At 43.2% G+C, this 11,765-nt stretch overlaps 2 protein-coding genes and 1 long non-coding RNA gene across 6 annotated transcripts in view; 1 reads left to right on the top strand and 2 right to left on the bottom strand.

Annotated features, from left to right (window-relative positions):
* Positions 1-1,991, bottom strand: part of LOC114030876 (protein bicaudal D homolog 2-like) — a 45,211-nt gene extending 43,220 nt beyond the window's left edge. Inside the window, exon 1 of one of the 3 annotated variants that reach the window (XM_027845771.1) lies at positions 1,890-1,991. Coding sequence is in view for 2 of the 3 variants with exons in the window: in XM_027845770.1 (XP_027701571.1) it covers positions 1,537-1,544 (8 nt within the window). In the remaining variant the exon portion in view is untranslated. Of the gene's footprint in view, positions 1-1,536; positions 1,694-1,889 lie in introns of those variants that run through there. The other 2 variants (XM_027845770.1, XM_027845772.1) reach the window with 2 other exon arrangements.
* A 78-nt stretch (positions 1,992-2,069) lies between these two features.
* On the top strand, positions 2,070-6,839 carry LOC114030880. The gene is made up of 3 exons (XR_003567682.1): positions 2,070-2,273; positions 5,466-5,578; positions 6,691-6,839. It is a non-coding gene; the product is annotated as an uncharacterized LOC114030880 (long non-coding RNA).
* TKTL1 (transketolase like 1) overlaps positions 6,832-11,765 on the bottom strand; it is a 36,504-nt gene continuing 31,570 nt past the window's right edge. For both annotated transcript variants that reach the window (XM_027845774.1, XM_027845773.1), the window contains 3 exons: positions 8,827-8,923; positions 8,514-8,633; positions 6,832-7,787 (listed from right to left, as the gene is read on the bottom strand). In XM_027845774.1, the coding sequence (XP_027701575.1) occupies positions 7,615-7,787; positions 8,514-8,633; positions 8,827-8,923 (390 nt within the window). In that variant the 3' untranslated portion in view covers positions 6,832-7,614. The remainder of the gene's footprint in view (positions 7,788-8,513; positions 8,634-8,826; positions 8,924-11,765) is intronic.

Here is an 11,765-nt window from a genome sequence, read left to right as displayed (position 1 = left end):
CCCCTAAACCCTCCCCTTAATTACCATCTCTACCAGGAGGATCCCTAAATCTGCCTATCCTCCTCCAATCCCTTTGTTGACCTTCAATCTTGACATTTCAAATGCCAGTAGACATCTTAAACTCAACATATTCAAAAGCCCGAATCATTATCTTTCCCCCTAAACCCTCCCCTTAATTACTATTCTACCTGGAGGATCCCTAAATCTACCTATCCTGCCCTAATCCCTTTGCTGACCTCCAATCTTGACACTTCAAATGCCAGGTAGACATCTTAAATACGTTGAATTTAACATGTTCAAAATTGAATCGTTAGCTTTCCCCCAAACCCTCCCTATTCCTCCCTTCCCTATTACTGTAGGGGGCAGCAGCATCCTCTCAGCCTTTCAGGCTGAAACCTAGGAGTCATCCTCCACTCCTCACTATCTCTCACCCCTCCCATATCTAGTCTGTTGTCAAGGACTGTAGATTTTACCTTAGCAACAGCTCTTAGACATGCTCTCTTCTCTGCTCTGCTACTGCCACCACCCTGTTGCAGGGCCTCATTATGTATTGCAATAGCCTGCTGGTATATCTGCTGCCCCCACTGCAATCCCTTTTCTGTTCAGCCACTAAAAACATTTTCTTACAGCGCAGGTCTGACCGTAACACTCTCTCCTACTCAAATTCTAGAAGCTTCCAAATGCCTCCAGGATCAAATACAAAATCCTTTTTTTGGCATTCAAAGTCCTTCATAAACTAGCTCCTTCCTCCCTTTCCAGGCTTCTTACATCTAATTACCTGACATTTTCTCTTATTCCTCATTCCCATACTCTTCGATCCAGAGACATTGACCTCCTGGCTGTTCCAGGAACAAGAAGCCTCCCTCCATCTCTTGGCTCCATGCATTCTCTCTGGCTATCCCCCATGCCTGGAAAGCTCTTTTCCCATCTCTGGCTACTGGCTTCCATCTTTTATTGGAAGCCTTCCCCAACGCCTCTTAATTCTAGTGCCTTCCCTCTGTTATCTCCTATTTATCCCGTATACAGCTTATTTATACATATTTGTTTACTTATTGTCTCTCCCCCTTAGATTGTGATCTCCTTGAGCCTTTTGCCTTTTTTTTTTTTGCACGTAGTAGGGATTTAATAAATGCTTATTGACTGACTGGCAGCTACAGGTTAAAGACGATAGGATTTTGCTGGCTATAGAGATTGAAGAGGATTGCAACTTTCCAGCCATTTCCTTCTACGTCTCAGGGAAGGAATATTACCTGGGGGGGGGGGGGTGGAGAGAGAAGGGAGGTCTCGAAAAAGGAGGCTGTTGGTAAATAAAAGTCAACAAGCATTTATTAAGACTTACTATGTGCCAGGCACTGTGCCAATCCAGGCCAATGTCCAATCCAGTTGTTTTCATGGTTTGGGAGGTTTTATGAGAAAAATGAGTCTCTTGTGCTATGAACCCACCCCACCTTGGGTGGGGAGGCTGGGACGAGGTTGTGGCTATGGATCAATTAACAAGCATCTATGCCCCCCTCATGCCCCAATCTGCCGCCTTACCTTTTCATGAGGGCCTCCGAATGTCAGACCAAAAGAAGCTGCGCGGCTGCTTTTCCTCTTACCTGGGTGGGGCAAGCCTTCCAACCCGCAGCCTAGGCAGACGTGGGCGGACTGACTTGACAGCCACAGGTAGCCGGCGCAGCCGCGTGGACTGCAGCCGCGGTTTTCGCTAGTGCGCTTGCGCGGAGCTAGGGTGTGAGCCACGCCCCCTCCCCCGCCCCCCCCTTGGAGCTCCACCCAAGGCTGAAGGGCCAGATTCGCCTTCCTTATACTGTTCAGGCTCGGGAAAAGAGTGGGCCAAGTGGGATGGCTAGCCTGGAGCTAGCTTTCCCTACTTGTACATACTAGCATACCTCCCGAAGCCGTTGCAGCCACTCTCTCAGCCCGTTCAAGCCTGAGCGGTAGTTCGAAACTCCACTAGCGCCTAACGGTCCCCTCGGGCCACATCGAGGCCACTGATTCGCCAGCTCGCTTGTCCCGCCCCCTTCTCTCGCCCCATTCCCCCCAGCATACCTTTCGGAGAGCAGGAAAACCGATTGGTGAAGGCCGCCGTCGAGGGAACCAATTAGAAACGCATTCTCTCTGGCCCACCCAACTCCCTCCCCCGCAATGCCGCAGTGCTTCGCTGGGTGCGATGGTCTATCCGCAGTGTCGGCCCTATTTTCGTCAGGTCTGGACCAGCCTCAGAGGCCTTGTCCCGCCCCCGGCAGTCGGACGTGATGGGGAAGGAGTCGAGGGTGGGAAAGGGGCCCAGAAGCTGGCGGGAGGCCTGCGCAGTCCCCCGAGTGGCGACTGTTTGGGGCGAGACCAAGCTCGTTGGGGGGTGGGGACGAAGCCCCGGACGGTAGGGTGGAGGGGCGCATTTGTAGGATAGCCGGAGCCTTGGCCCTGGCCCCTTGGGTTGGGGGTTCATGATGTGCTAGTATAATTGGCCCGATTATTATGAGGTCTAAGAACGGGGTAAGGGGGCTGGTGAGTTAGGGGACCCCGTGCAAGTGAGAGACCCTGTGGTTGTTGTAGAAACTATAGCATATACAGGAAAAAGATTCAGGCAGTATGTGATCCAAGGCCCAGATGAGACATGCTGACTGTAACTTCTGGAGAGATCCCCGACCCCCTAGGAGTTAGGATAGGGCCCTCTGCCAGGCTCCCCAGAGAAGGATCACAAGGATAAGGATGCTGACCCCACTAGAGGAGTGGACGTCCGTTGGGAGGGTGGCAGAATGGGGCCAAATTCTTAAAGGAATCTCAGAACATCTCACTTAGGGGAGATGCACCACAACACTGGTGCAGTGGGGGACAGTAGCTAGAGAGCTGTCCTAGGACTCCACAGGACCTGAGTTTAAGAGGGTCTCTAACACACTAGCTGTATAGCCATCAAATCCATCAACAAGCCCTTATTATGTACCTACTCTGTGCTAGACATTGGAGATAACAGATACAAAAACAAAACTCTCTGTGCTCTAGGTAACCCCTTAAAGAGAGCTCAGACTTCTGCATAAGGTTTGCAAAGCATCTTACATACGTTACCTCATCTGATCCTTACCTCAATCCCTTGACATAAGTTCAATTATTATTCTCCTTTTTACAGATAAGGAAACCGAGTGTTTGAGGTGGGACTTGAACTCAGGGATTCCTGATTCCAGGTCCAGTATTCAATTCACTCTGCCAAGTTGCCTGTAAGATTATTAAGGAACAAATGAGTTTCTGCTAGAGAAGCTGCCTAGCACAGTGGAGGGTTGGGAAGACCCAGTTCAAATGTGGCCTCAGATACTACTAGCTGTGTGACCCTGGGCAAGTCATTTAACCTCTTCCTCAACTGTAAAATGGAGAAGATAATAGCACCTACCTCATAGGGTTGTTGTGAGGATCAAATGGGATATTTGTAAAGCACCTGGCACATAGGAAGGGCTTAATAAATGCTCATTCTCTTCTCTCCCTTGTTAATCTGTGGAGTTTCCACACCAGAAATTCACCACATGGATGAAATCACAGATTGTTGCAAAAAAAAAAAAAACCCATCACATCCATTTCATTTTGTTTTCACAAAGCCTACAGAGATAGGTAAAGGTTCAAGAGAGACTGACTAAATGGGTCCACCCTAGGTCACAGCTGTTGTTGTTTATCCTTTGTTCTGGAAGAGAACCAGGACATCTGGGAGGTGATGTCATGACATGCTAGTGAATTGGATTTAAGTGAGGGAGGGCTATTCAGTCACTAGCTTCATTTTCTCCTTGGGAGCCATCTGGGTCCAGTGGCCAGATAGAGATCAGGATGACTAGAGATGGCCCAGGATGCAATGAGAGACCTTGGCCTTTTTAAGCTAAGGTCTTTAACAGGTCTCAGTTTGACTGAGGCAATGCCCATTCAGTGATTAAGGCTAGATAAGATATAAGGCAGAGAATGGCCTCTTTTACCTAGTCCAGAGGTTCCCAAATTTATTTGACCTACCGCCCCTTTTTCAAAGAAAAAAAATTACCCAACACCCACCTGGAAATCTTTCTTTAATCCTTTAACTTTTTTAAAATTTGCATCATTTCAAAAACATATATATGTGTGTTTTAAATGACACATCTTAAATTTAATAATTTATTGTAAATTTGTGGGGTTTTTCCTGCATTGAAATTTTGATGATGCACTATTATATCATGTAACCATAAAGTATCATGTTGTAAACAAGTCATTACATGGAACACATTCCTGCTGATGAATGCTGGACTTCTTGACAATTCGCAACACTTGCTTGCTAAGACCTGTTGGCAGACTTGACCACTGATCAGTTATAGCTTGTATTTTCTGTGTTTATTTGGAAAATAATATATTTTCTGTGTTTATTTGGAAAATAATGTAATTACTACGACTTTAACTTGGTTACACAACAGATGAAACATGTATGAACGGTTTTTCAAAATTTTCTTCTTTCCTCATGCTTCTACCGCCCCCTTATTTTAATTCAACACCTCCCCAATTTGCACCCAAAGCTACTACTGCCCCCTGGATCCTTCCAGCACTCCCCAAGGAGTGGTTTTGCCCACTTTGGGAACCTATGACCTAGTCCAAAAAAAAAAATCAATCTGGGAGGGGAAGACCCTCGGGGTTTCTAGCCAAAACAGAAACAATTGTACATTTACTCTGAGCCAATCAGGGCCCAAACAATGGCCAAGTGGGGCTTGGCCTGGGACCTACTGTTGGCCGATCAATGAGAGCCAGAGTGATTTGAGTTTAAGATATGGTCCTTAAGAAAGAAATCTAGCCTGTAAACCCCAAGATATCTTTCGAGATTTCAGCTAGCTAGGAAGAAGTACCTGAATCCTGGCTACTCAATGAATAGTCAGGTTAGAGGTGAAATGAGCAAGGTCTGGGGGCATCTTGCCCAAACTAGAGAAAGCTGTTCCCCATACCTATGGAACAGATAGATAGCTCATGCCCATTCTTCCCTCAGAAGCCTTGGTCATTTTTATTTCCCAAATGACCTACCCTGCCTCCCAATTAGAAAGTCTCTGGAAGAATAAAATGGAAAGCAAAGTGTGGGCTTTCACCCAGTCTTCCATTAGCATTGCTTACAAAGGTAACAAGTGAGTTCCTTGAGTTAAACAACCCATTCTCACGTAGTCTGTCTTCCCTGACCTGATAGCACCTAAAACTGGGTGGGCACTGATGAACACTCTTACTGCCAGAGCCAACATGAGTTGTACACAGTTGAGTTACCCATTCTGCGGCCCATTTCTTCTAAGACAACAACAGTTAGTTTATCTTCACCTTAACTGGTCTCCCACAGATGGCTGAACTAAAGTTGTGCAAGGCTTGCACAAGCAAACACAAGGAGTCTTATTTGCTTCCAGTAAATAACATAACCGCAGATGCCACCATTGAGGCTGTTGGTGAATTCCTTGAAAATGTTATTCATAACAACCTTTATCATTTAACAGCTTTGGACTTGAGAAAGAAGAATATCTTTAATGGGCTAGAAAAAAGGAATCCTAGTGTAGAATATCCTGTGCTGGCACTGGAGTCAACAAGACCAGGCTGGGAAATGAGTTCGGTAAGCTCAGCTCCAATTTCCTCTTTTTTTTCTTTTTTTTGTGAGGCAATCAGGGTTAAGTGACTTGCCCAGGGTCACACAGCTAGTAAGTGTTATGTGTCTGAGGTTGGATTTGAACTCAGTCAGGGCTGGTGCTCTATCCACTGTGCCACCTAGCTGCCCCTAATTTCCTCTTTTATAAAATAAAAAGCACCTACTTTAAACAAGGGTTGTTGTGAGTGTCGAATGAAATAATGTATGTCAAGAACTTTACAAACCTTAAATATATGGTTTTTTGTTGTTCTTCAGTTGTGTCCAACTTCATGAGCTCTTTTGAGGTTTTCTTGGCAAAGATACTGGAGTGGTTTTCTTTTTTTTTTCCCCCCCAGGCAACTGGGGTTAAGTGACTTGCCCCAGGTCATACAGCTAGTAAGCTCAAGTGTTTGGTCTGAGGCCAGATTTGAATTCAGGTCCTCCTCACTTCAGAGCCGGGGCTCTATTCACTGCACCACCTAGCTGCCCCTGGAATTGTTTTCTATTTCATTCTCCAGCTCATTTTACGGATAGGAAACTGAGGCAAATAGGGTAAAGTGACTTGCCCAGGGTCACACAGCCAGTAAGTGTCTGAGGCCAGATTTGAACTCAGAGGAGTTTTCCTGACTCTAGGCCCAGCACTCTGTCCACTGCAGCACCACATAGCTGCCCAAAAATTATATGGCTACATCTGCTTTATACATGTACACATTTTGTTCTACTTAGAATAGTAGCCAACCTTCATGTATCCTTGGTTTTAAAAGTTAACCAACTGTAGGGCCCAAGGTGAAAATACTAACAAGAACCAAAGGGCATAGGGAAAAAAAAAAACCAGGAGAGCATTATTTAAATATGAGAGGCAGCATGGCTTGCCAGAGCATGGTGGATAGAGTGACCAGGTTTAGAGTCAGAAAATCCTGGGTATAGGTTCCACCTTTGTCCTGTGCTCAATCAAAACACTGCTTAATAGTATGGATCCTTACCATGTATATGCCACTTTCAAAGAGGCACATGGAAGGACATTCAAGGTCATTATAAATATGCAACAATTATTCAGTTTAACTTTTTGGAAAAAAAATAAAAACCCCTTTTTCTTTCAGGCTTTAAAGAAAAAAAATCTTGATTAGCAATTGCTAAAACATCGTTTTTCTACTCTCCGGTAGAAACATCCACTTGAGATGAAAATGAAAGTTGACCTAAATCAAGAATGAAAAGTTTCCAAAACAATAAAGTAACATCACTTGTTTAATGGCTTTTTATTGTTGACTCATGTCCTCAAGTGTGCTTCTATAATTAAGTAAGTAGTCTTAGCATGGACACTTAGAAAGTGAAACAGGAGAGCTCACAAGACATAAAAACCACAAGATGGCAGAGATGGATCAGAACTAATGGGTTGGTTTTTGTTTGTTTTGTATAATCTCCTCACAGAAGGAATATGGCAAAAGGAATACAGCAAGGGAAGCCGTGCATCATGAAAGCTCTCATTCCTGTTTTATGGCCTCAGAAAATTAGACCTGAAATGAAGGCAAACAGTTTATGAAAAGTGAGAGGCAACTTCATTAGTCTACTATTCAGGAAGTTACATGTATGCTAGTGTTTTAAGAAAGTTTGAACTGGGGAAAAAAGAATAGCAGAATTTCTTTGCCATCTACACTGTTCAGTGTGCACGCACAAATTCACACTTTTAGAAATTACAAATAAAATAAGAATGCACATCTACTTAAGAGACTGGTTCTCTCTCCTCTCTCTCTCCCCCCAACTCCCATTACTTCTAGACTTCTTATCAGAACACTTATACACTATGTAGTGAAAAGTTATTGCAGCATTTCTATGCACAGTAAACACTTTAACCAGAAATGAATGAGCCTAGAGCTGCTGAAGAATCAACAGAAAACGTGTTACCTGCCCTGGTCCTTAAAAAAGCAAATAAAAACAACAAAATCTACACCTTTGAAACTGTGACTTCAAAAACTCCACAAAGATGTCAACTTCTTAAACTAAAACTGACAATGCTGATTTTTTTTTTAGCTGGCCACAATTGATTTCACAGCATTTACGATATATCTGGCACTAATACCAAACATATCAAGCAACTCTGCAGGTTTTCCACTTCGAGGCACCCCAGATACTGCCAGCTGATGAACACTGATGCCAGGCATACCAGAAACAGCTGCACACACAGCTTCCCCAATACCACCTAGAAAAGAGAGGACAAAGTCATAAGAGCCCAAGTTGGCTTGATAACACTACTATAAAATTTCTCAGCCTTTACAGAGACTACTCATTGGCACTCTGACATATCACCTGGGACGGGTGGGAAACCTGCAGCCTCGAGGCCACATGTGGTCCTCTAGATCCTCAAATGCAGCTCTTTGATACAGTCCAAGTTTTACAGAACAAATCTTTTTATTAAGGGGATTTGTTCTGTGAAGTTTGGATTCAGTCAAAGGGCTGCACTTAAGGACCTAAAGGGCCATATGTGGCCTCGAGGCCCACAGGTTTCCCACCCCTGACCTGCGAGAATGTTAGAAATGGAAGAGACAGAGGTTACTATGTAAGTGGCATTTCAAATTCTAGGAGCAATTCTACTTTGCCTGTTGAAATCTCCACTCTATATAACCTATTAGGTGTGGGGGGTATAACAAATAGTCTCCAGAATAGTGATCAATGAGAAAACGTCTGGGCCCAGTTTAACATTTTTTTAATTCAAAGAATTAGTGTGTTTTAATCAGTCTCCAAAATCAGCGTTAGTTCTAGACTTTCTGTCTGACCATTTACATGCTAGAGGTTTATCTCTTATGTTGTTCCCTTGAAATTCCATTATTTGCTTTGGTGACCCTAATGTTATAGTACCATTCCCATACACAGTACCACTTTACCAGAAAGTCCTTCAGACAGGAACATGAGTGAAAATGTTTCTCACCTTCTTTATAATGATCCTCTACAGTAATAATACGCCCCTCTGTTACTCTGGCACTAGAAAGGATTGTGGCTTGATCCAATGGTTTGATGGTGAATAGGTCAATTACTCGGATAGAAATACCTGAAAGACCAGAAAGGGGGCTAAGAGATACAGCCAGATATTTAGGGAATGAGGGAAGTGAAAATAAAAAGATCAGCCAGGGCATGTACCAATTCAGGTACAAAGTCTTGCTATCTTTACTCAGATGTGTAACATAATTCTTTTTAAAATATTTTTGTGTGTGTAATACAGTTCTTAGTTCTTAATATATTACCTTCTTTAGAAAGTTCCACAGCAGCTGCTAAAGCCTCATGGAGCGTAACTCCAGCTCCAATAACTGTGACCTTGTCATTGGCACTCTGATAGATCACCTGGCAAAAATGTTAAAAATAGAAGGGGCACAGGTTAGGATATGGATGGCATCTCACATTCTAGGAGGCTTTTGTTTTGTTTCTTTTGATTTTATTTTTAGTTCCAAATTCTCTCTCTCCCTCCACCTCTTCCTCAACCCTTCCATAAGGCAAGAAATATGATACCCATTGCACATATGAAATTATGCAAACATTTCCATATCTTCCATGTTAAAAAAAAAAGCAAGAAAAATAAAGGGAAAAAATATGCTTCATTCTGTACTCTGAGTTCATCTGTTCTTTATCTGGAGGTAGCTAACTTTGGAGTTATAGTGGATCATTGTTACTAAGTCTGTCACAGTTGATTATCTTTACAATATTGCTGTTACTGAGTACAATGTTCTCCTGGTTCTGCTCACTTCACTTTGCATCAGTTCATATAAGTCTTCAAAGGTTTTTCTGAAACTGTCCCCTTCATCATTTCTTACAGCATTCCATCACATTCATATACCACAACTTGTTCAGCCATTCTTCAATTAATGGGCATCCCCTCAGTTTCCAATTCTTTACCACCCCAAAAAGTGCTGCTATAAATATTTTTGTACATATAGGTCCTTTTCCTTTTTCTTTGATCTCCTTGGGGTATAGACCTAGAAGTGCTATTGCTGGGTCAAAGGCTATGCACAGTTTTATAGCCCTTTGGGCATAGTTCCAAATTGTTCTCCAGAAGGGTTGGATGAGTTCACAACTCCACCAACAATGCATTAGTGTCCCTGTCTTCCCACATCCCCTCCCAGGAGGCATTTGCTACACTTCCATCCTTTGGAACCTCTGCTGTCATCCTTAAACTCCCTTACATCCTCAGGCTTATGCAATGCTCTTCCTTCAATTTAAACTTGCCTTTCCCCTGAAGTTCTTGCCATTCAAGTCTACAATTTCTCCCTCTCTACTACTCCCTTTCTCTACAAACATGCTCAGGTCTTCCCTATGCTGAAATACAAACACCCTACCCACATACACCAAAAACCCAAGGAAACAGAAGGGCAAAATAATCCATCTCTCTCCCTCTCTAATTGCCAAACTTCTAGAAGGAGACCTCTTCACTTACTGCTTCCACACATTTCTCTTCAAAATGACATAGCACTACAAAGTCTCTCTTTTTTCTCCTTACCTTTTTCTTTCTAGCTCATAATTTTTTAAAAGAATTGTTAGGGTTTTTTTCAACTTTCTAGGGCTGTTGATCAGTTTATCCCTGCTATCTGCTCATTTCATTGCAGAAGGCTGTGATCTACTCTGCAATCAAGAATCTGAACTTGCAATATCTAGCTAGTAATATGGACATTTGACATATTGGGCCATCCCATAGTTTGGAGATATACTTGTCTTTTTCTGCAAATCAGTCCTTTTTGTCTTTTGAAAAGTCTGCCTTTCTTTATACAGCACTTAAGCCACCCATGACCAAACATCTATATTCCTAATGTTGTTTTGTTTTCTCTTTCTCTCACTTGTACAGGCTTACACACACATACACACATTCACTTTAAACTCATGACCTGTTACATGAATTCACATCCTAAATCATTATCAAGCAATTTATCTCTAGATGGGTTTAAAAATAGAAAAGATGTGATAGCAGAGACAAATGCAGATCCCCTGAATGACAGACACCATCTCCATATAAACAAAAGTTAAAAACATGCACCAGATACAGGCTTACTGCCGAGATACAGGTAACATAATACAAAAATTAGAATTAGCGTGAATCCTAAATGCTAAATTAAATATTTAGGGTAGAGGTGTCAAGTATGTGATCCATTGATCCACAACACTCCCAAGTGCCATTGAACCAAATTAAAATGTAACTGGGAAATGTTTTTAAAAATATAATAAAACATAGATAACATTACACTTTAAAATGAGGTCAACAGGCAACTTCAGGGATCTTTATGTACAGATTCGTGGCACCCTCTCTATTGAGTTTGACACCACTGATTTAGGGTATTGTTTTTAAGCTGCCTATTGACAACAATGGACTCTATGAAAACGCTTTTTTATAGAAACTCTTAAAAGAGTCAACTGACTTATTAGTCACAAATCGGAGCACTGGCATAAATAATTATAGGTTCTGAAACAGCTGAAGCAAACATTTGAATGTGTTATCCCTTTGGAAGTTGCTGTAGGGACAAGGAAAATTAATCCCCCCAACACAGAAGTTGTCCTCAAGGATGCTGCTTAGCTAGAATTCGACCAACATAGACTGTTCTTGAGGACTGTTTGGAAAGTAAAAGAACAGTTCCAGTCAAGCTAAAGTTGAGGGAGCTGTTCACTTGGTTGATATCCCTCCATGAGGAGAAGCAGCCAAAGGCTTCAATGAGGGAAAGCAGAAAAGAAGGCACAGAATAGAAAAAGAGTCCAGAACACCATCCAAATGAAGACAAGAGGGGAGGGGAGGGAAAAGAAGTGAGGAGAGAGGAGAGAAGAGAAGACAGAAGAGAGGAGAAGTCAGGTGAGGGGAGAGGAGAGAAGAGAGGAGAGGAAAGTAGAAGGGAGGGGAGGGGAGAAGAGAGAGGAGAGGAGAGGGGAAGGGAAGGGAGGGGAGAGGAAAAGACAGAAGAGAGGAGAAGTGAGGTGAGGGGAGAGGAGAGAAGAGAGGAGAGGAAAGGAGAAGGGAGGGGAGGATGAGGGAGAGGAGAGAAAAGAGAAGAGAGGAGAAGTGAGGTGAGGGGAGAGGAGAGAAGAGAGGAGAGAAGTGAGGTGAGGGGAGAGGAGAGGAGAGGAGAGGGGAAGGGAGGGGAGAGGAGAGGAGAGAAGAGAAGAGAGAAGAGAGGAGAAGTGAGGTGAGGGGAGAAGATAGAAGAGAGGA

This window comes from Vombatus ursinus, unplaced genomic scaffold, assembly GCF_900497805.2.
Source record: "Vombatus ursinus unplaced genomic scaffold, bare-nosed wombat genome assembly UNPS02015024.1, whole genome shotgun sequence".
Lineage (NCBI taxonomy): Eukaryota > Metazoa > Chordata > Mammalia > Diprotodontia > Vombatidae > Vombatus > Vombatus ursinus.
Note: the sequence above shows the minus strand (reverse complement) of the source record. Positions and strands in the feature narration are given on the sequence as shown.